This window comes from Penicillium canariense (assembly GCF_028826845.1).
Source record: "Penicillium canariense strain IBT 26290 chromosome Unknown utg000007l_segment0_segment0, whole genome shotgun sequence".
NCBI lineage: Eukaryota > Fungi > Ascomycota > Eurotiomycetes > Eurotiales > Aspergillaceae > Penicillium > Penicillium canariense.
This window is the reverse complement of record NW_026622734.1, coordinates 699,235-721,240: the sequence shown is the minus strand read 5'-3', so window position 1 is coordinate 721,240 and position 22,006 is coordinate 699,235. Positions and strand designations below refer to the sequence as shown.

Genomic DNA, 22,006 nt, shown 5'->3' with positions numbered 1-22,006 from the left:
TAGTTTTCATGTAAACCTCTTCGTCTTTTCCTTGCTTGGGTGGGACATTGCTAGACTATGTGGTAAAGGCTGGCGTTCAAATTCAAAGAACAGAGAGTCGAGAGGGGATTGTACAGGTTCTTCCGACATATTTACATATTATATCAGACGTTTAGAAAGGTTACGCGTTAATTCCCCCTAGGGTAGCTACTGTGCCCGGCAAGCCGCCGGGATCAGCTTACTCGCGGCCCCTCCAGGTGGTGAGGCCCGCCCGCCCGCGGAACTGATTCAACCTCTTCAAATCCCACGGCATGGCGCCATCCGAACGGCGAGATCCGGACACCGGGTGTACTGTCGATGTGGTTGAGGGCACGCTAAGGTGGACCGATACCTCGGAGAACGCTCGTCGGGTTGACCTGGGGGATATTGTGGGCGTGGTGCGCAACCCAGACCAATCGCCCGGATTCCGCGTGCTGTTTCTGGAGAGCGCCCAGGACGAGGGAGAGGGTAGCGGAACTCCTCGCCTTTCGAAAGTCGATACTGTATATCTTCCTGCGGCCTTATCCCCGTTGCTTGTGGACGTCCCCAGCCACCTCCAACGAGGGGAGCCCGTCCAGGTCGTGATATCAGCTCGATCCGGCACGGGCACCGCGAAGGCTGTCTTCCAAGCTACAGTGGAGCCTTTTCTCCGACACCTCGCTCTTGAGTATCGAATCTTTGAAACGCAGTCGGCTCAGACCATCCTCGAGCTTTCCCGATCGCGCTTCCTGGAAAACGCTTGTGCGGGGATTCCCCAGACCATCCTACTGTTGTCCGGCGATGGGGGCCTGGTTGATATTGTCGATGTGTTCTACAAATCAACGGAAACAGTCCAGGTGGCTCCGAACATTTGCTTGATTCCCTGTGGGACTGGAAATGCCATGGCCAGCTCCATCGGACTACGATCTGGCCCGGCCTCGGGCCTTGCAACCTTCCTTTGGGGTCAACCGTCTCCGGTCCCCATCTTCGCCGCCAGCTTCTCCGCGGGGAGCCAGCTTGTCCTCGATGAGGGCAGGCAGCGTGGCCCAATCGACATCAAGTCCGATGCCCCGTACCCAACAATCTACGGCGCGGTGGTAGCAAGCTGGGGCCTCCACGCTGCGCTGGTTGCCGACAGCGATACAGCTGAGTATCGAAAGTTCGGATCGGAGAGGTTCAAGATAGCCGCGAAAGAATTACTCCACCCATCCGATGGCACTGCACCACATCATTTCCAGGGCCGGATTACGTTGACGACGGCAAACAGTCAGACGGGGCTACACGACCAAGAGATCATCGAGGAGAACGAGCATATGTACGTGCTCGCCACGCTGGTTCCCCGCCTGGAGAAAGAGTTCCTCATCTCTCCTGACTCGGAGCCTCTTGGTGGGCAGATGAGGTTCCTTCGCTTCGGGCCCCTGTCTGCAGAGGAGGCGACGCGTCTCGTGATGTTGGCGTATCAGGAAGGGCAACATGTGCACGAGGATGTGGTGACATATCAAGAGATAGAGCGGCTGCGCATTGACTTCAACGAGGACCTGGAACGATGGCGGCGTGTCTGTGTAGACGGGAAGATTGTTGCCGTTGGCAAAGGTGGCTGGATGGAGCTTTGTAAGGAGCCTCGACGGCTTTTGAATATCATTAAGCCCTGCGAGTGATCCCTGGCATGGGATATGTACCTAGATGAACTGGCTGACTGGCGGTGGGGAGGGGATAGAAGAGGATGACTGATTCGGTTTGAAACCCTGTAATCGATTTGGCAGCAATACTATGGCACCCATCCCTATTGGCTCTTCGTTCTCTGCGGTTCGATGGTTATTTGGTGAGAGGCAGTCCATAAAAGCAAGCGTTGTGGGTTTTAAGGGGTCAATTTGTCTAGAATCTACTCCAGTAAACAAATGGAACCAGCAATGAATATAGATCCCTGGTAGTTGGAACACGAACATAGAATCACCCCGAGCATTCATTATTCATTCCGTTGACTATGTCGCCCCGCAAGGCTGAATTTGAGGATAACATGGCAACAAGAACAGCGTCGGTACCACCTTGAGCATGCAGGGACTGGACCAGCCGGAAGCCCGGGGCGAGCAGGAAGCGAAGGTATCTGCGGGATGGCCGCGTCCACCAGGAGCCAAACCGCCAACCACCAAACCACCGCAGATCATTGCCCTTCAACTTCCTCCTCTCCTCCTGGGTCGTGGCCGCCGGGCCTAGTTTGCGCATCTTTTCTAGCAACCTGCTAGACCATGGAACGATCCACCGCATCCGATGCTCATTACCCCCCGAACGTATTCCGCCTCGCAGACCCCCGACCAAGCCGCGGCTGCTAGCCGCACGGAGGGCGCATTCCGTTTCTATACGCTCGCTGGGTGGCGTCAGAGCCCCATGGATGATAATCCGACTGCCGACATGCTCTTGGTTCACCAGACTGGCAGTGTACGCGTAGGGGAGATTGTCCGGTGAGTTCGAGACTCGAGACCCTTGTTCCTCCATCTCCAGGGCTGGAGACATGCCGGGGGTGACAGCCACCTGCAAATAGTCGAGCGGTTGGACGAGAGAGGCTAACCGACCCCCGTTCGTGATAGATATACACTAACCTACACTCCTGCGGCCGATCCAATCCTACCGATCCCGTCAGAACTCCACGTGAGGGTGAAGAACACCTCCGCCATCCCGCTCCGAGCAGCCTATCTCCACGGCCCATATACCCTATACGCCGCCTGCTACCCGTCAACATTCGATCCCAACAGCAAATATGACCAGCAGGATGCTGATGGCGCCCCGCAATTCGAACCGTACCTCAAAGCGGGCGGCAACTGGGATGCACGCATCAAGATGCCCGCGCGCTTCGGGGATTCACACAACCTGGCCGTGGGTCACTTGGGATTGGAGTGCGACCGAACGGTGACCTGGGTGATTGACATTGTGTCTCAAGTCGTCTTCTCGAGTAGTGCGGCTGTTCATTTTGAGTTGCTGGTTGGCCGGGACGCCAAATCCATCGACTTCTTCTCCGCGGGTGGCTTGTCGGCCGCGGGCATCGGACCTTCTGGCAAATTACAGGACCATTGGCCGCCCGGAGGGACAAAGGGGCATCAGGTCCTTGCGACGAAGGGCGTGTACTCCAAGTCCACCACCATACGCGTCGATGACACGAGTAGCCTGTGGAACCGTCCACCACTACCCTCGGGGACACCCCGCGGGGCGGATGGGGAGTCTGAGAATACAGACGGTGAAACCCAAGATGCGGCGTCTGAAGTGCCGGGAAGGATCACCGTGGCTCACCCAAGGAGACCACCCCGGAAGAAAAAAGTTCATCTGGTGGTGCTCAGCCATGGATTGCACAGCAACCTGGGTGCGGACATGCTGTATCTGAAGGAAAGCATCGATGCTGCGGCTGCAGCCAAAAAGAAGAAGGCCCAATCCCAGGATCTCCATGAGAGCGAAGGCAGCACTGATGAAGACGAAGAAGAAGAAGAAGTCATTGTTCGAGGATTTTCTGGCAACGCGGTTCGCACTGAGCGGGGGATTCAGTATCTCGGCAAACGTCTGGCCAAGTATGTTTTGTTGATGACATACCCGGACCAGCCATATTACCCCTTGAAGGGTGGGAACTCAAAGTCCTTTTCTCGCCCTTTCAGTGCCCGCAAAGATCAAGCTCAACCCTCCGTGGTGCCTCATTCATCCTCGGCGAACCATGAGAAGCCCGCCGACGGCGATGACCATGCTTACCAGATCACCAGCATTAGTTTCATCGGACATTCTCTTGGCGGCCTGATTCAAACATACGCCATCGCATACATCCAGAAGCATTCGCCGGAGTTTTTCGAACGGATTCAACCCATTAACTTTATTGCCCTCGCATCTCCTTTCCTGGGCCTCAGCAACGAGAATCCGATGTATGTGCGGTTTGCCCTCGACCTGGGCCTTGTTGGACGGACTGGACAAGATCTTGGGCTGAGCTGGACGGCACCGAAGGTGCGCAGTGGCTGGGGTGCAATTATCGGCGGCCGAGGAGACTCAGCCACGGACCAAAGCCAGACTGATCCTGGATCAAAACCGCTGTTGCGAATCCTACCCTGCGGACCCGCACACGAAGTCCTCCGTAAATTCCATCACCGGACCGTCTACTCCAATGTGGTGAATGATGGGATTGTCCCCTTGCGGACGTCTTGTCTTCTCTTCCTCGACTGGCGAGGCCTGGACCGAGTGGAGAAAGCAAGAAGGGACAACGGTCTCGTCGGAACTATGGCGGAATGGGGCTGGGCGGAACTCACTGGTGCCAATTCCAAGTCACCGCGGCTTGCTCGTTCCGATGAGATCCCAGGCATGGGCGATGGCACTAGCGCGCCGAGGAATGGGTACACCGGATCTCTCCAGGAGACCCAGCCCTTGCAAGAGAATGAAGCCATTGCATTGCGTGAAGAGGCATCATCTCCGGCCTCTGGGCAGTTCCTTCCACGAGGAAGAGCATCCTTGACGGCAAGTAGTGCGGGGACAGAGGCAAGGCAGAAGGACGTTTCGGACCCAAATCCAGGCCCCTTGAGCAGCTTCCTCGCCTTCTTCCGCCCCAAGGAGCCAAAGCGTTCCCCCTCTAGCAAGCATGCCAAAATTTACAGGCGCAGCCAGACACTCGCTTCGTTCGACCCCAATGAGTTGCCAGTATCGAGTGTCCGTGGCAATTCCTTGTACGAGGAGGATGTTGGGGTTCATACACCCCCAAAGACCACTTTCTTCGAGTCTGCAGGGGACTTGTTGATGCCACCCTTGCCCCCGACTGACTTCATTCTGGACCCTGCTGCCCGCCCTCGAACCATTTTCCACGACCGCATCTACCATCCAGAGGATATCCCCGCTCCGCTTCCCGTCAAGCGGCGAACCATGACATTCGCTTCGTTCCAACCCAAGCATGCCAAGACAGCGCCTCCCGAATTACCATCCAGCTCCAACGCTCCTGCTAAAAATGGCGAAAGTGGACTCAAAGTCGAGGAGAAAATTGCGAGAGCTTACCACCGCGATCTGACCTGGCGCAAAGTGCTTGTTCGCCTCGAACCCGACGCACACAATAACATTATCGTGCGTCGCATGTTCACCAATGCCTATGGATGGCCAGTTGTGAAGCACCTCGTCGACACGCACTTTGGCCACTCGCCTAATGTTGAGATCGATGATGCCCTGAAGTGCAATGCTGAACGAGCCAAGTCCCCGAACGTGGGACCCACGAGTTCCGGCGATGAAGTGGAAGGCCAGTCCGATACCACCGAGGGAGACCCGACAATGGATGATCGTTCTGGACCGGGCCATACACATGGCGCCGCCGTCCGTCCGTCCTGCCCGGAGGGATATCCCCAATTACATGATCGAGCTGATACGCTCCCTACCGAGCATGAACATGCGTGCCACGAGACAGCGAGCACCCATGCACGAGCCCATTCTCACCATACCGAGGACTCTCGTCAGGACTCGGCGCGATGGACGGATCGCCAGGTGGACGAAGATGACGATCGCGAATCTGGGTTGGACGAGGGTGATGATGCCGACTATCGATCATCTCCGGCTCCTCGGCCCCCTGCGGGACCCGAGAGAGATTGTACATAACCAGTTGACTTCCCAAATACCCTGTACTTAAGCCAATTATATTGATCAAAACCCATTCGATCGATCCCGTTCTCCGGTGCCGTCTTGCTAATACGCCAATCTGCCTTGGATATAGCTCCAAAACTCCTCCACTAGCTCCTTTTGACCCTGTGGCGCGCCCCGAACCGCCAGGTATTTCCGTCCATCCAGACGGGTCTCCCAACCTCCCGGGTTGCCATCCACCATGATGCCGCCTGCCTCAGCCAAGATGACCCACGCCGCACACACATCCCACGCCCAGCACCCGCCTTCCCAGTAGAGATCCATGGTGCCCTCTGCGACGGCACACAGGTTCAACGCCGCAGACCCCAGACTCCGAAAGGAGCGGACCATCGCCCCGCCGTCCTCCTTGGACTGGCCCAGCTTCTCAAACGTCCGTACCTTCGTCTCCCAATTCGGCCCGCTGCGGTCTGAGCCCCATTCAATGCTGACGAGGGCATTGGGTAATCCTGACAAGGGCTCGACGTTCTCGCCCCTCAGGGGTAGACGGGTCTCCCGATTGCGAAACGCACCCTGGCCCCGGATAGCCGAGTAGAGGGTTTTGGTGAAGGGATTGTAGACGACACCCACGGTGGGGACTCGGCCGACGGCGAAACCGAGCGAGACGCAGGCATGCGGGAAGCTGTGCACGAAGTTGACGGTGCCATCAATCGGATCCACGACAAACGTCGGGGCCTCTGTCAACGGGCGTGCAGAGTCGTAGGTTTCCTCACCGTGAAATCTGAGAAGGGCCAGACAGGCATGCGGATCAGCATCGGCATGTAGATTATATGTCTACCTCGGCTGGCGGGTCCGGGGTAGAAGGGAGACGCACTCATAATCCGGGTATTTGTCCTTCAATGAAGTCGAGATCATGTTCTCGACGGCGCGGTCATACTCGGTCACCAAGTCGGCACCTGAGGGTCGGAGGCAGCCCTGGTTAGTCCCCCTAACACTCTCCTTGGCACTCGTTCCCGCTGATGCTTGTTCGTGATGGGTCACACATACTGTTCTTCTTCGAGCCGGTGCCGCTGGTGTCTGGGAGGGCATTGGTGATAATGTCCCCGGCCTGGAAGGCCAATGAGACTAGAACCTCATGGATTTCATTCAGATTGGGGGGAGCCATGCTTGGTGGTGGGCGTTGAGCGTTGAGAGGGAGAGGAGAAGAAAATCCGGGGTGGTGCGGACGGAGGAGGCCCCGGACAGCCGCTAGATCAGAGGGGCATTTCCCCACAGGCAGCGCAGATTTTCGCACGTTAAATGGGACGAGACTTGGGATATCGAAGAGAAAGACTCATTGGAGAGAACTGGCCTTCCCCAAAACTGTCTCCCCCTCCAAAGTACCAGCGATCACTTTGCGCCGTCCGTCTTTGAGACCGCGGAGGGTGCTGCTGGTGACGTCGAAATGCCTGGCCGCCCCCCACTTCGGGGGAAAAAAAAGTTTTGACCAACTCCGACAGTTGACCACCGACACCATCTACACCCCTCCTCACGATGCCGACAGAACTTGAAGATGTGAGTCTGATATTCCTCTGGTGATTATCTCGTGTGCTTTCTGACCGATCTCCTCTAGCTGGTGGAGTTTCTTCACCACGGCAATACGCAGATTCGACAGATTGGTAAGAACCCCGCCAGCACCGCGAAATGCGAACTTCCACGCCGAAGGCACCGTCGAACCGACCCATTCTGATACCAACATACTTCCCCAGCCTGTGAGAACTTGGTCGGATTCTCCACGGCCCAGCCGAGCCTCTTTAAACGACACCAACTACTCCCCGTGCGAGACTTAAAGCTTCTGGCCAAAGACTACACGGTGCGACTCCCGACCCTGTCCGCTCCCTTGAACCAGAAGACTGATCCTCCCTCGCTAGCCCATTGCGAAGAATGCATTGACCATCCTCATCAACCTTTCCAGTGACGAGGAGGTGCTGGAGTGCCTGGCCAGCGATGACGAGTTTCTAGAGAGCCTGCTGAAGAAGCTCATCGTGAGTGATTACTCTGCGACATAGCCCATCAATTGCTCCGAACCACCCCCCTCCCCGTTCCCCTCGACTGACACCATATCGCACACCATCCAGAATGTGAAGGAGCCGAATGCCGATGAGTTTGCCATGCTACTGGCCAATCTCATCAAGTCCGATCACCTCAAGAAACTCCAGACGCTGAAACGCAAAGCCCCGGAGTCGGTCTCCACATCCGAGAATGCCATCGACCAGCTGATGGATTGTTTCGTCAAGGGCGCCGAGGGTGGACTCAACAAACACGCCAACTTCGACTACCTGTCCTACCTCTTCGCCGACCTGTCACAGTCCGAGACGGGAAGGTCATATTTCACCACACGCCAGGAGTACGACGGGGTAGTCCCCATCACCAAGCTGACCGTCTTCACGGAACACAAGAGCAACATTCGGCGGAAGGGCGTCGCATCGACCATCAAGAATGTAGCCTTCGACGTGGCTTCTCATCCCATGCTGTTCAGCGAAGATGAAGCCAACCTGCTACCCTATCTGCTGCTCCCAATCGCGGGGCCCGAGGAATTCCCGGATGATGAGATGATGTCGATGCCGCCGGATCTCCAATTGTTGCCCCCCGACAAGCAGCGCGACAGCGACAACACGATCATCACCACCCATCTGGAGACCTTGCTCCTCTTGACCACGACTCGGGAGGGCCGGGAGAAGATCCGTGCCGCGCAGGTGTATTCCTTTGTCCGGGAATGTCACCTCCATGTGGAGGATGAGGAGGTGCGGGAGGCCTGCGACCGACTAGTGCAAGTGATTATGCGAGACGAGGAAGGCGAGAGCGAGCAGACTGATGCCGAACTGGCAAAGGCCCAAAAGCAGATCGAAGGGGCGCCGCCGGCGCAGGATGAGGATGAGAAGGTGGTGGAGCTGTTCTAAGCGTGCGATGAGAACCTTTATATACTGTATATCCTGATAGACTCCCCCGTACCTGCGCAATTGACACGATCTTCTGTCATCAAGCCGGCCATACTGCTAGACCTGGTGGATCTGTAAAGTAGTAGTTTTGTATGTCCGACGATAGCGTACCATCGCGGCGGACTCAAGTGGGGCCTCCCCACCACCGCGCACCACTGAGCGCACCGCACGCACGCAGATGGACCAGACTGAACAGCCGCAGCACCGTCGTCAACCTCGCTTCGCTCGCTTGGACGGAGCTTGCGAGACACTACTGCACGCTCTAACCCCAGTGTCCGACTTTCATCATTGTGCCGCGCAAACGACCCCACCGTCCATCACGACGGCCGCCATCCCATTGCAGACGCGGAAGCGGTCTTGTCCCCCGAACCCGAGGGGACAAGAGCGTCCCGCCGAACCGGACCGAGTCGACCCCGATTCGGACGATACCGTCGACGACGAGCAGGACCGCAATTGCAGGTACGACCATGGAAGCAGCGACCCAGACGAGCCCCTCGACCTGAACCCCACCGACCCCCCCAGGTCCTTCGTTCAGCGCTTCCGGCTTTTCATGTCGCGCGCTCCTCTTCTCCGGACGTCGCCCGCGCTGGGCTCGTCGTCATACAGCGCTGTGCGTTTCCCGCAGGACGAGTCCGACGAAAACGACGATGATTCCGATCCTGCGTCGCGCCAACATCACCCGAGACACGAGGAGTTACCCGGACCGCTGCGGGCTAGCTTCGAGAGCTCCGCCGAGGGCCCTTCGAGCGATGGACAACGACGACGGTCAAAACCCAAGCGGTCACACTCCTCCAGCCGGCGGAGGAGCAGTGGCCTGTACACAGAGGGACACAAGCGGCGATCTTCATTGGCCACCTCGGAGGTGGGGATGGGCGCCGATTCCAAGTACTCCTTTGCGACGGGACTTGCAGTGCCCGGGAACCCAGTGATGCAGGAAACCCCAGCATCCTCACCGTATCTGACGAGTGACGATGAATATATTTCGGATGTGGACGACGAAGGTGCAAAACCGTTTGACGAGGATCCTCCGGACAATTCGCCGTATGTTTCCAGCCACCCTGAACCCGCCGGAGCGACTCACTTTCCTCGCCCCTTCTGCAGACCGGTGACTGACCTGATCTTGCAGCTATGCCCAAGTACGAGCGACGGTCCCGGCGACAGACGATATCTCGCTCTCCATTAATAGTATGTCCGCCCCTGCAGGACCATTGCCGAGATGCTTTCTCTCTTTCTCGCTTGCCCAGGCCGTTGTCTAATCGTGGTACTCATCGACAGCCCCTCGGATGTGGATTCTTGCATTGCTTTTTTCATTGACCGGTTCTGCCGCCAATCTCTTCTTCTCCCTTCGCTACCCAAGCGTGGCCATCACCCCAATTATTGCTCTGGTTTTGGTTCACCCATTGGGCAAGACTTGGGATGTGCTGCTGAAGCGGACGGATGATCCTCTCGAGGTTTTCGAGAATGGCACTCTTGACCATCGGGAATCACTCTCAGGCGATATTGATGCCCCTGATCCTACCCGGTTCACGCGGATCCGACTCTGGCTCGGCCAGGGGCGTTGGAACGAGAAGGAACATGCTTGTGTTTATATTAGCAGCAATGTTTCTTTTGGGTTTGCGTTTGCGACTGATGTTGGTATCCCATCCAAATCTGCCTTTCCCCCCTCCGCGTCTAACTGTTCCATTCTAGGTGATCGTTGAGCAACACAAATTCTATCAGCAAGAAGTTCCTATTTTGTATCAGCTACTGCTCATTATTTCAACCCAAGTTTTGGGGTACGCCTTTGCAGGGTTGACCAGACGCTTTCTGGTACGGCCATCGGCCATGATATGGCCGGGGACCCTCATGTCGACCGCCATGTTTTCCACCATGCACAAGACGGCCAACAAGAAGGCCAATGGATGGAGCATTTCCAGATACAAGTTCTTCATTCTTGTCTGGGTGGGTGCCTTTTTGTGGTACTTTGTCCCGGGTTTGCTTATGCCAGCCCTCAGCTACTTCAACGTTGTCACTTGGTTTGCGCCCAAGAATGTGGTTGTGTCAAACCTTGTACGTGATTTCCATCCTCTTGTCGCTCCTTGTTGTGTAGGTATGTTGCTGACTGTGCGTTAGTTTGGGGTTGCTTCAGGTCTTGGGATGTTGCCTTTGACTTTTGACTGGGCCCAAATCGCATACATCGGGTCACCGTTGCTCACACCGTGGTGGGCAGCAGCCAATATTGTGACAGGCTTGGTGGTGGTCATTTGGATTATTGCTCCGATCTTGTGTAAGCTTCAGACCTCCGTTTCTTTTACGCTGAACATGACCATTGACTGTTGCTGCGGAAGATTATAACAATGTGCTCTTCTCCTCATACATGCCGATCCTGTCGGCGGCAGTGTTTGACAACACAGGCCACCCATACAACGTCAGTCGAATCTTGACTCCAGAGTTCCTTTTCGACCAAAAAGCATACGAGGAGTATTCGCCGGTCTATCTGCCTATCACCTATGTCTTGTCATACGGTGTTCAATTTGCTGCCCTCACCTCTCTCGTTACGCACACTATTTGTTGGTATGGCAGGGATATCTTCCATCAAACCCGCAAGGCTTTCGAGGAACGTCGGGACCTGCCTGATCTCGACACATATCAGCCTCTGCGGACCGAAAATGGCCATGCTTCTCCTTCGCGGCACAGTCATGAGGCCCGGAGAGTTAGCTCTCAAGACCCCGTTCGGGAGCTGCCTCTGGGGATGGAGGATGTTCATTGCCGTCTTATGAGGCGCTACAAGGATGCTCCACTGACATGGTACCTGATCGTGCTTATTACGATGCTTGCTATTGCTACCTACACGGTCGAGCAGTATGTTCTCCTTCCCCTGCAATCGTTACCCCTCCTATTAAATGCTAATCGGATTTTTCTTTTTGTCCAGCTATCCGGTCCATCTACCCTGGTATGGTCTGTTTCTAGCCCTGCTCATCACCAGCGTGTTCTTCATCCCCGTCGGCATCATCATGGCTGTCACCAACCAACACAGCAGTCTCTATCTGATCTGTCAGCTCTTGTGTGGCATTGTCTTCCCCGGACGACCCGTTGCGAACATGATCTTCGTGACTTATTCCTATATTAGCTCGGCGCAGGGCATCAAATTCTCCTCAGACCTGAAACTCGGGCACTATATGAAGATCCCGCCCCGGATACTCTTCGGCGTCCAGATGGTGGCGACCTTGGTGTCCAGCTTGACGCAGATTGGCGTTCTGAACTGGATGTTCTCCTATATCCCAGGGCTGTGCACTCCGGAGGCTATGAATGGTTTCAACTGTCCCATCGCACGCGTCCATTTCAATGGCAGTATGCTTTGGGGCGTTGTTGGACCGCAGCGATTCTTTGGCCCGGGTGGACTCTATCGACCTCTCGTTTGGGCGTTTCTCATCGGTGCCGCGGCGCCTCTGGGGGCTTGGATCCTGGGCCGGCGGAGCAAGAAAAACTTCTGGCGGAAGGTCAATTTTCCCATTCTGTTTGGCAGTCTCAGCTGGATTCCTCCTGCAACGGGGCTGAACTTTTCTATCTGGGCGCTTGTCTGCTTTGTCTTCAACTACGTGATCCGTCGGCGAAGAACCGCGTGGTGGGAGAAGTACGCAATGACGCTCTCGGCTGCTTTGGATTCGGGACTGGCATTTGCTGTCGTGGTTGTCTTCTTTGCTTTCATTTACCCGGGCTGGGTTGATGGGTTCAAGTGGTGGGGGACGGAGATCTATAAACAGGGATGCGACTGGATTGCATGCCCGTACAAACATCTGGAACCCGGGCAGAAATTTGGTGAATGACAGCCAGGTTGCGAGGGGGTGGGTGGACTATACTGTAAAATAGAGCAACGATGTATGACCATAGCGAATGATTCTTTGATATTCCCTTCAACGGCCTGAATGAAAGAAATGTATCCAAGGCAGCGAGCCCAGAGGCTGCCAAGCACCGCTTACCTAAGGCTGTCATCATTGCCCGGCCGCGACCTCCCCAACTCCAACCGCAACTTCCCCAAGGCTCCTCGGTCGTCACTCATCTTGTTGACCCCGGCCCCATCTACCCTTTCTCGGTGGATGCGCTTCTCTATACCTCTCCTGACTTGAGAAGACGCACCCGCACGCTCTCACTTTAGAGAACATGTCGACCCCGACGAACGCCTCGAATGGCCGCACGCCAACTGGGTCCAACGGCGTTCCGCCCATGAGAATTCGCCGTCCCAAAGCCGCAGATCCCCTCGTTCGTCCAAAGCGAAGGCTTGTGAAGCCCCCTGGAGCTGCCGCTGGCGGAAACACGGCAACAAAAACCCTGCCCGCACGCCCTTCCGCCCCCGGCGCTCTGTCGCTAGCGCAGCCCGAGAGACCTCGACCACCGCCTGTTCAAGATGAACACGCGGTAAACGGATTCAGTGGGCCTCTTCTCTCCCAGAAGTACGTTGACTACCCTTTGGTCACAACTAAGAAAGCTCTGCGCGAGGGGTTGAAGCACCACATTGCGCGATTCTCGTCTAAGCGGCCGGTCGACCCGCGTGATGAGTCGCAATTTACGCGACCTGTCAGGCTTCATCGCCGCGACCCGCGCGCCCGAACCCATGACCCACATGCCGAGAAGATGGTCGGACCCGACGGCCAGCAGCTGGACGAAGCGGAGAGGGAGGCCCTGGATGCCCGGAGAGCGGCGCGAGAGAAGGAGCGTGCTCAGAACATGGCGCAAATTGCGCCCGCAGTCGGGTCATCTGCCAAACGACCGAATGCTCCCAAGCAGAAAACCCAACAGGTCTTCAAGTCCGACATGACTAAGGAGGAGATCGCCAGAGCTCGCATCAAGTATGAGGAGGCACTACCCTGGCACATAGAGGATTTCGATAACCGTAACATCTACGTGGGAAATTATGAGGCAGCGTTGTCGGAGACTCACGCGGTATTTGTCCTCGAAAACACCGGCAGAATGCGAATGATCCCGGCCGAGAAGTGGTACAAGTTCAGCGCCAAGCAGCAGTTCAAGGCTTTGACCATCGAAGAGGCTGAAAAGTACATGGCAAAGCGAAGCAAGGATCCCCGATGGTTCATGGAAAAGCAGCAGGAGATTCAAATGAAGAAAGAACTGGACGGGTATGCCCAGAAGCGCAGGGTTTACGCCGGAAAACAAGGTGGCCTGTCTGGTCGAGAAGGGTTGGAAGCAAGCGAAATGGACTTTGAAGAGGACCGGTTCGCGGATGACGAAGAGCATGCGGATCTCTTCAATGAACAGGATGAGGACACCAAGGCAGCGGAACAGCGAATCAAGGAGGATCAATTGAAGGCGAATGTGTTCGACCTCAAGGAAGAGAAGGACTACGAAGATGAGGAAGAGCGCGAGAAGAAGGAGCGTGAAGCACGCCGAGTTCTAGGCAAGAAAGTCCGAAAGGCACTGAAGAAAAGAGAGAGAAACTTCGACTACAGTAGTGGTTCCGACGTCAATCCATATACCGATGAAGAGGTGAGAGGCCTTTCTCTTCCAATCTCCCAGGGTGACGGATACTGACTTGTTGCGCCCAGAGCTCCGATGACAGCGAGGCCGAACGGCAGAAGGAAGAAGAACGGAAGAAGGAAGAGGAACAAAAGGCCGAGGAGGAAAAGAATCAGAAGGACTCAGCCACATCCACCAAGGGCAGCAATACGCCCTCGGGTCGTCCGAAGCACACCGATGCTTTGAAGAAACCATCCGGATCCCGCAAGCGTCTGGGTTCACCAGGCTCGGACGCGAGCGGCACCGACTCCTCTCGAAAGAAGCCGAAGAACAAGCACCCGACTTCCCAACCCGTGTCGCGTCCTATTTCTCCATCTGCAGTACAGGTAACGTAGCCCGACGGCTATCCCTTATTGACAAAGCACTCAAGCTAAGAGACTTCCCAGGCCGGTAAGAAACGAATTCGAAACAACCCTCTCGGCGGCCCCGGGTCCGGCAGTGATATCGATATCGGCGCTGGATCCGGTGGCGAGATGAGTGAGAGCGGCAAGACCAAGAAACTGAAACTGAACCTACCCTCAGCCACTTCGCGCGGAGGTACACCGCAGGGATCCCGAGCTGCCAGCCCTGTCGCCGGTAACCAGAGCTTTTCCGGTAGCCGAGCCAGTAGCCCCGACGGGCCAAGAGGCATGTGCCCCCGTTCAGTTAATTGATATACCCGCAGCAACGTTCATGATTGACTAACCTGATTCCCGACGATCAACAGGCGCCGGTCGCTCCACCCCCGCGCCATCTGGAAACCAATCTTTCCCCACGCCAGCCGAGATCCACGCCGCAATTCCGGCCACCGGAATTCTGAGCAGCGACCTCTTGCGGATCTTCCGGCCGCGTATCGGCGAATCGAGGGAGAACCATCGCCGTTTCATCGCAATCGTTAAGGACGTCAGCTCCTACGGCAAGGAGGACCGGATGCTGCGACCCGGGAGCTGGAGTCCGAACTAAGGGTAAGATGCTGACGACGTATTTGACTGGAAATCTAAATCTGGGTCTTCGAGTGGGATTAAGATGATTGTATGATAATCGCCTTAGCCTGAGAATGGAATTAAGGCGGGCACTTTTGAATGCACCGGTGTTGTATGAATTAGATCATTGGAACTATATATACTCTATTCCATCGGATCACCTTCACCTAATTGATAGACCATCAGAAAAAGAAAGCCAAATGGCTAGTCAAAGCTCATAAGGAGCCCTTTAGTACACCGAGCCTAATCTAAATCTACTTGGCACTCAAAGCATTCAAAAGAAAACCCGATTAACAACGAAACTAGATCAGCAGAAATATAAAAAGGCAAACCACATACACGCAACAATCAACAGCGCCAAGTTTGAGACATGTCACATCACACGACCCACAAGCAGGTCATTCTATCAGACAAAAAAGGAGAACACACATTATCGCGGTGGGGAATCACATCACATCGCATCACAAGAAAACAGGATTAAGCCCGGGTCCAAGTCCAAGCTTAGGCACGGGCGGCGTTCTCAGTGCCCGCTTCGTACTTCTCCCAGTTGGCCAGGATGGAGGCGATACGGGGGGAATTGGTGAGGCGGTAGACATCCTCGAAGTACTCCTTGGTAATTTCGAAGGGACGAGCGGTGACGTTCGGAATGTACTTGCCGACGAGCTTGGAAGGATCGATGGTCGTCTTGTTAATCTTCTTGAGCAGGAAGGAGCGGAAGGGCTTGACGCCGGACCGCAGGAAAGTGCTGTGGAAGGGGACGTCGATGCCCTTGAGCGGGATGGTGGCGAAACCGCGCTCCAGCTGGATGGGACGGGGCTTGGCCTCAGTCTGCTTGACGCACTCCTGGATGATGCTCACCAAGTGAGCCTTGAGATCCTCAAGCGACATGCTCTCCATAAGGGCAGGGATGTCGATGTTCTGGGCCTTGAGGAAGTTCAGGAGATTGGTGAGGCAGTCGAGGGCACGGAGCTGGAGGCGTTCTCATGTTAGTATATACACTTTTAAACATGCAAAGCAAAAGTGGCTACGGGAAGGACTTACATCACCAGCGGCGACATACTGCATGTTGGCCACGTTGTAGTTGACAATCTCCAGAAGCCAGCCAGTCTGTTCCGCAATGACCTCTACAACATACTGCAGCGCCTGCTCATTGAAGGTCTTGGAGATACGGCTGGGGTTGACAGCACACATGGAGTAGTTTGAACGGCCCTGCTCATCACGCTCGACGGCAACCTGCATGGTCAGACCACGGTAGAACACGACCGATACCAAGCTCTCAATGGGCATGACATCGGCGAGGGCAGCCAGAGCCGAGTATTCACCAAGCGAGTGACCGGCGAAGCTGCTGTCGCGCTGGACCAGACCCTTGGAGCGCATGTCCTCGAAGCTAGCCTTCTCCATCAGGGTCAGGGCAGGCTGGGTGAACTGGGTGGCAGATAGCAGGCCTGTGGGCGAGCGATAAGTGTACGAGGCGGTATTCTCATCAATCTCCTTGAAGATCTTCTCGGACTTGATGGAGCCATCGGCATTCACGGACTCGAAGGTCATGGCCATGTAGTTCTCGCGGATGGCCTTACCCCGCGGGCCGCCGAAGTAGACAGTGAGCTCCTTGGGGTTGTTCTTGACGATATCAATGATGGACAAGCCGTAGTTCTCCATGAAGTGGCGATCAGCGCGGTCCCAGACCTCTTGGGCGACCGGGCTGCTGGCATAGAGCTCCATACCCATGCCCTGCTCCTGAGAACCCTGGCCAGTGAAGACGTAGGAAGTGACGGGCTGCTCAACCTCGGCTTCACCGACGAGGACCTTCTCCTCGGTCTCCTTGTTGCTGGCCTCGACCTGGATGATCTTGCGACCCGCGATCATACCGACATGCTGGAGCTTGACGCTGACCATATCGTTGGGCAGAACCATGCCAACCAGCGAGGCGTGGAAGCCACGGACACGGCCGATGTTGTTCTCGGCTGCCCAAGTCTCCACAAGGGAACGGACCGCAGCACTGCTGTACATGCCATGAGTGATGGTACCAGGCAGGTTGGCATAGCTGGAGAAGACACGCGAAACGTGAATAGGGTTGTAGTCGCCAGAGACGCGAGCGTAGGTCTCGTTGGAGGCCGGGGCACGCAGCTCCAGAGCAGTCTTGCCGCTAAGAGGGATGGGGTTCTCGAAGTAGACGGGCTGCTCAATGGAGGTACCGTTGCGCTCTAGGTAGTCAATCACGGGGTTACCGTGAGAGATACCAGCTTCGTAGTCCACGGACGCAACCTGGATGACCTCCTTGGTGGGGAGCTCTAGAAGGACCTGACCGATGGTCTGGACGTTGCTGAAGACGGTCTGGTTCTTGAAACGGATCAGGCTCTGCAGACGGAAAGTGAGTGTCTGGCCCAGGAGCTCGATATCAGACTCGTCCATGCGGAACCACTCCTTGGAGCGGAGGATAGCGACATCCCGGCTGGTGGCGAGGTGGACCTGCATGGGCACCTCATCCTTGCGCTGGAAGGTGTTCTCGAAGTCCGAGTAGGCACCACGGTACAGGAACTGGCTGGTCACCTGCATGATCGGCTGGCCCTCGCGCTTGATGGTACCGCAGACCTCGACCATTTTACCAGACTCCTGATTGATGACGGCGTTGATCTGGGCGGTGGTGTCCAGGACATCGCCGACCTTCAGGGGCTGGGCACCAGGGATCATCTTGAAGCCGTTAGACAAGTGAACCAGCTTCAGCAGATCTCCGTCGATAAGGCGAGGGAAGATGGGCTTGGTGATAGCCTTCCAGCCAGCCACGATGGCGAAATCCATGGGGGCGAAGACCTCTTTGCCAGGGCGGTCGACGAAAGCCTCACCGGTGTTGCCAACAGCATGAACGAAGTCAGCGACAGCCTGGGTGGTGATGATCTCGCGGCCACCGTTGAAGGTGGCAGTGGTGGGGGAATCGAAGGGCACGTCCTTGTTACCGAACCAGATGCGGTAGTAGAACTCCTTGATGCGGTCGTTGCGGTCTCCCATAATCTCACGGATGGGAGCATAGCCAGTCTCCGGGTGGTAGGTGAAGAGGAACGTCAGAGGAACGACACCGCCCTCGGCAGTGCGGCCCTCGAACATGGTCAGAGAAATCTGGCCGCTCTCGTTCATCTTCGCCTCAACAGTCTTGACCAGCTTGCCCGACTGGTAGGGCTCACGCACGCTTACGACAGTTTTGGCAGGGTCGTTGGGGTTGGAGATCTCCACGAACATGCCGGCAGTGGGAGCCACGATCCGCTTCATGGGGTTGGACTGGAAACGGTGGCCCTGGACGAACACATCGGCCAGGAACAGGGCGTGGCGCCAAGAGTAGGTGCTGCCAGCCAGCAGGCTGAGCCAGCGGTCCAGATCGGGCAGGTCGGCGGAGGAGGAGGAGGACAGACGGAAGCTGACCTTGTTGGTCTCCTCGGAGACAGTGAGACCCTCCAGCTCGGGCTCGCCCTCAGAGCTGAGCAGGTTGCCACCGAAGTACTCGATCACAGGAATTTTGGACTTGTCACCAGCGTAGACATCGCGGAGCAGACCAGTGATGTGACCCTGGTGGACACCATCAAGAATGTCCTTGACAGGCTCATCAATGATGTTGGAGAAGCGAGCAGCCATCGGACCCTGCAGAATACAGGTACGGCCGACATCCTGATCAACAACAGCCTCAAGATCTTCACTCTGCCACAGAGAGTCCTTCTTGAAGAAGTACTCGAAACTCTCATCGAGGACAGGGACGAAAGGAACGGGCTTCTGGCCACGGCGCTGGCAGAGCAGCAGGAAGTGCTGAACATCCTGGGCGTTGATCAGCTGAGAGGCAGCCTCGGGGTACGCGGCCAGAATGGTGTCAACGGCTGGGTAGGGGGTGTCGAGCTCGGAGTAGTTCTGCAGCAGCGAGGCCTGGCCGTCGGCAGTGGTGAAGCGCTCCTCAACACGGCGCAGGAAGTCACCGGTGAGGCGCTTGAGCGAGTCATCGATCCAACGAGACTCGTGCTTGACATACATCAGCTCCACCATGCGGTGAACGACCTCAGCGTAGGTCATGTCCTCGAGGTCCACGGTCTCGTTGGCGGCGTTGCGGCCAAACCAAACCTTGTGGAAGTCGTCATTGAGCTTCTTGATGATGTAGTTCCGCTGCTTCTTCAGCTCGGGGACGCGCTTGGCCTTGTCGAGCTTGAAGATCTTCTGATCCATCTCCTGCCAGAACAGGACGCCACGAGTAGCCAGCTTGTGAATGGGCTCACCCATCTCAGAGAGGACAGTGATGACACCGCCAGTGGCACGCTTGTAGGTCTTCTCCCACTCCTCATCATCGACACCGGGGGCATCGGCGATGGCCTTCTTGGCGTTCTTGGAAGTGTGAGCCTCCTTGGCGATCATCATGCGGCTACCGAACAAGCAACCGTCGAAGGGCATGGGAGGGTAGCCAAACTTGGCGGACCAGGCACCAGAGAGGTAAGGGTAGGTGTCCTCCGAACCACCGAAGCCACTACCAGCAACCAGGACGATGTTGCCCTGCTTGCGGATACGGCTGTACATCTGGAGGATCGGCTGGTGGAAGTCCTCGAAGGAATGGTGACCACCGCCACGGCCACCAGTCCACTGCAGGATGATGGGGAACTTGGGGTTGGCCTTGGCAATGTTGATGACCTGCTGAATGGCATCGCCGGAGCCAGGCTTGAAGGCAATGTGCTTGATACCCAGAGTCTCGATGTACTCGTTGGCCACCTCGATCGAGGGGACACCGGCACCAATGGTCAGACCCTCGATGGGCACACCCTCGGCACGCAGACGGCCGATCAGAGGGATCTGCCAGGCCATGGCACGGGGGTTCACATAGATCAGGTTGATAGTGATGCCACGGCCGGGCGGGATCACCTTCTCAATCTTGTTGATCGCGGCAGTCATGGTCTTCGCATTGTAGTAACCGCCACCGGCCAATTCAATGTGGTAACCAGCCTTCATCGTGGCGGCAACGAAGTCCCAGGCGACGGTGGTGGGGGTCATACCAGCGACCATGACCGGAGGGATACCCAGCAGACGACTCATCTTGGTGTCAACGTAGGTCTCCCCGGTGGAGGTCTGCACCAGACGTGGGCCGTGCTCCTTAACCCAGTCCACAGCGTACTTGACCGAGTGCTCATCACGGTCAAACAGCTCGGGCTTGTAGCCGACCTCCCCATTGGTGCCGTCCATTTCACCCGCCAGGATGACGCGAACACCGGTGCCGTCCTTGTTGCGGTTGGTGAGAACACCGAGACCCGAGATGCCACCGGGGCCAAAGTCGACAATGTGGGTCGCACCAGGGAAGATGGTGGCCTGCTCCCAGTTCACGGGATCGTGAGTGATCATGCGGATCAGGGAGGGCACAGCACTCTTATCACCAAGATCCCGCAGGTCCTCTCCGGTCTTGGTGTTGAAGACGGGGATGACCAGGGACTTGGCAGGGATGTCTATTTCCTCCAGATCCTCCAAAATGCGGTCGTAGGCCGAGGTGAGGTACTGGCTGTGGAACGGGGCCGTGATGGGCAGGAAGCGGTTGACAAACCGAACCTTGCGCTGCGTGAAGGGCACGCGGTTCTGGTCAAGCCCAGTGGCGGCCTTGACCTTGCGCAGACGCAAATTTAGACCATAGAGGGAGATGGGAGGGCCAGTCACCACGAAGTTGCGGGCACTGTTAACCAGGGAGATGGCAATGTGACGGTCCTCCGGCAAGTGCTGGTTGGTGGCATCAATGTGTTCCTGCACGGCCGCACGAGACAGATCCCGAATGGACAGCATGGGGGTCGGGGTGCCCTCGCCGTTCTCAATCGAGTCCTGCAGCACAGAGGGTGCCAGGGAGGTGCGGGGGTAGGCCTGCTGACTGCGCAGACCGATCCAGAACAGCATAGTGAGGGCATTGCGAGCCGCTTGGGCAAAGGACTCCCAGGTGGTCGCGGTGGCAATGGCTGCGGCCGTGACCACACCCTGGGAGTGACCTGTGGTTCCCCGGATGCGCTCCACGAGGTCTCCAGGCTGCTGGCCCAGGACCTTGCAGGTCACTGTGTAGTGGGCCAGTTGGACGAGGCCGATCAAGGGCAGACTGACGGGAGCCGAAACGAGGTAGTCGGTTTCGGGCTGGGCATCCCGATCCTGCAGCCATCGCATGATATCGAGGCCCTTGGGATAGAGCTTGCTGGCCTCGGGCTCGCGAGACAGCGACTGCAGGAGCTCAGCGGAGGAGACAACGAGATCCTCCACAAAGGAGGGGTAGGTGGTGTAGACGGTGCGCAGCTCGTCGAAGTACTCTTCAATGTTGCCCTGGCCGCCAAAGACGGTGTAGATACCGGCGGCCTCATCGGAGGCAGCGCGGAACAGAGCCGAATCGTAGGGCTTGGTGGGCCGGCCGGCGGCGGCACGTCCGGCGTAGTAGGCCTCGACGACCTGGTTCTTCTTGGAGACAATGCCGGGCAGGGCGGCAGCCACGGCGTGGACATCGTTGCCACGCATAAAGGCGCGCTCAAACTCGTTCAGGACGAGCTTAAGGACCTCGAGGTAGCTGCCCTGCGCATCATCCTCACCCTCCTCGAGCTCGTGGGCGACATGGCCGATATAGCGGGCAACCAGTTCAGCTACGGACGAGGGCTCGTCGTCCTGGGCCAATTCATCTGTGGGCTCAGGTAATGATGTGGTGAAGCCATCTTTCAACTGCGAGGCGTGGAAATGGAGCGAGGTAGGGACGAGGAAGGAGAACTCGAGGGAGCCATGTGAGAGGATAAGCGGGCGCAGAGACTGAGACGACCGGGGGGTGTTGATGCCCGTCTGCGGACCGGTCGATGTGCCGTACATGATTGTATTCTCCTTCACCTCTAGTGAAGACCCAAATGGGACTGAGGGTCGATTGTGGGGGGGATTCTGCGGTTGGTGATAGTGAGTCTCTCGTCACAGGGCCAAAAAAAGCTGGCGGGGATCGACCGGAGAAGACGACTTACAGTCCTCAAA

At 56.8% G+C, this 22,006-nt stretch overlaps 7 protein-coding genes across 7 annotated transcripts; 5 read left to right on the top strand and 2 right to left on the bottom strand.

Moving 5' to 3' along the window:
* Positions 1 to 290: 290 nt before the first annotated feature.
* Positions 291 to 1,655, top strand: N7482_009311 (diacylglycerol/lipid kinase family protein; the record flags this gene model as incomplete). Its single annotated transcript, XM_056691435.1, has 1 exon — positions 291 to 1,655. The coding sequence occupies one exon, from the start codon at positions 291 to 293 to the stop codon at positions 1,653 to 1,655; it is 1,365 nt and encodes a 454-aa protein (XP_056539141.1).
* Positions 1,656 to 2,265: 610 nt separating this feature from the next.
* On the top strand, positions 2,266 to 5,592 carry N7482_009310 (lipase ROG1 family protein; the record flags this gene model as incomplete). The annotated part of the gene is made up of 2 exons (XM_056691434.1): positions 2,266 to 2,456; positions 2,583 to 5,592. The coding sequence occupies 2 exons, from the start codon at positions 2,266 to 2,268 to the stop codon at positions 5,590 to 5,592; spliced, it is 3,201 nt and encodes a 1,066-aa protein (XP_056539140.1).
* An 87-nt stretch (positions 5,593 to 5,679) lies between these two features.
* N7482_009309 (inositol monophosphatase family protein) lies at positions 5,680 to 6,736 on the bottom strand (the record flags this gene model as incomplete). Its single annotated transcript, XM_056691433.1, has 3 exons — positions 5,680 to 6,352; positions 6,446 to 6,527; positions 6,619 to 6,736. The coding sequence occupies 3 exons, from the start codon at positions 6,734 to 6,736 to the stop codon at positions 5,680 to 5,682; spliced, it is 873 nt and encodes a 290-aa protein (XP_056539139.1).
* Positions 6,737 to 7,104: 368 nt separating this feature from the next.
* Positions 7,105 to 8,510, top strand: N7482_009308 (protein HGH1; the record flags this gene model as incomplete). Its single annotated transcript, XM_056691432.1, has 5 exons — positions 7,105 to 7,125; positions 7,184 to 7,229; positions 7,320 to 7,423; positions 7,482 to 7,595; positions 7,689 to 8,510. The coding sequence occupies 5 exons, from the start codon at positions 7,105 to 7,107 to the stop codon at positions 8,508 to 8,510; spliced, it is 1,107 nt and encodes a 368-aa protein (XP_056539138.1).
* Positions 8,511 to 8,727: 217 nt separating this feature from the next.
* On the top strand, positions 8,728 to 12,355 carry N7482_009307 (uncharacterized protein; the record flags this gene model as incomplete). Its single annotated transcript, XM_056691431.1, has 7 exons — positions 8,728 to 9,590; positions 9,676 to 9,734; positions 9,825 to 10,180; positions 10,239 to 10,598; positions 10,662 to 10,815; positions 10,877 to 11,390; positions 11,461 to 12,355. The coding sequence occupies 7 exons, from the start codon at positions 8,728 to 8,730 to the stop codon at positions 12,353 to 12,355; spliced, it is 3,201 nt and encodes a 1,066-aa protein (XP_056539137.1).
* A 334-nt stretch (positions 12,356 to 12,689) lies between these two features.
* Positions 12,690 to 14,999, top strand: N7482_009306 (transcription factor IIF subunit TFG1; the record flags this gene model as incomplete). The annotated part of the gene is made up of 4 exons (XM_056691430.1): positions 12,690 to 14,027; positions 14,087 to 14,377; positions 14,435 to 14,651; positions 14,764 to 14,999. 4 exons carry the CDS (start codon positions 12,690 to 12,692, stop codon positions 14,997 to 14,999), a joined length of 2,082 nt encoding a protein of 693 aa, XP_056539136.1.
* A 521-nt stretch (positions 15,000 to 15,520) lies between these two features.
* On the bottom strand, positions 15,521 to 21,853 carry N7482_009305 (tetrafunctional fatty acid synthase subunit FAS1; the record flags this gene model as incomplete). Its single annotated transcript, XM_056691429.1, has 2 exons — positions 15,521 to 15,988; positions 16,061 to 21,853. The coding sequence occupies 2 exons, from the start codon at positions 21,851 to 21,853 to the stop codon at positions 15,521 to 15,523; spliced, it is 6,261 nt and encodes a 2,086-aa protein (XP_056539135.1).
* Between the last annotated feature and the right edge of the window lie 153 nt (positions 21,854 to 22,006).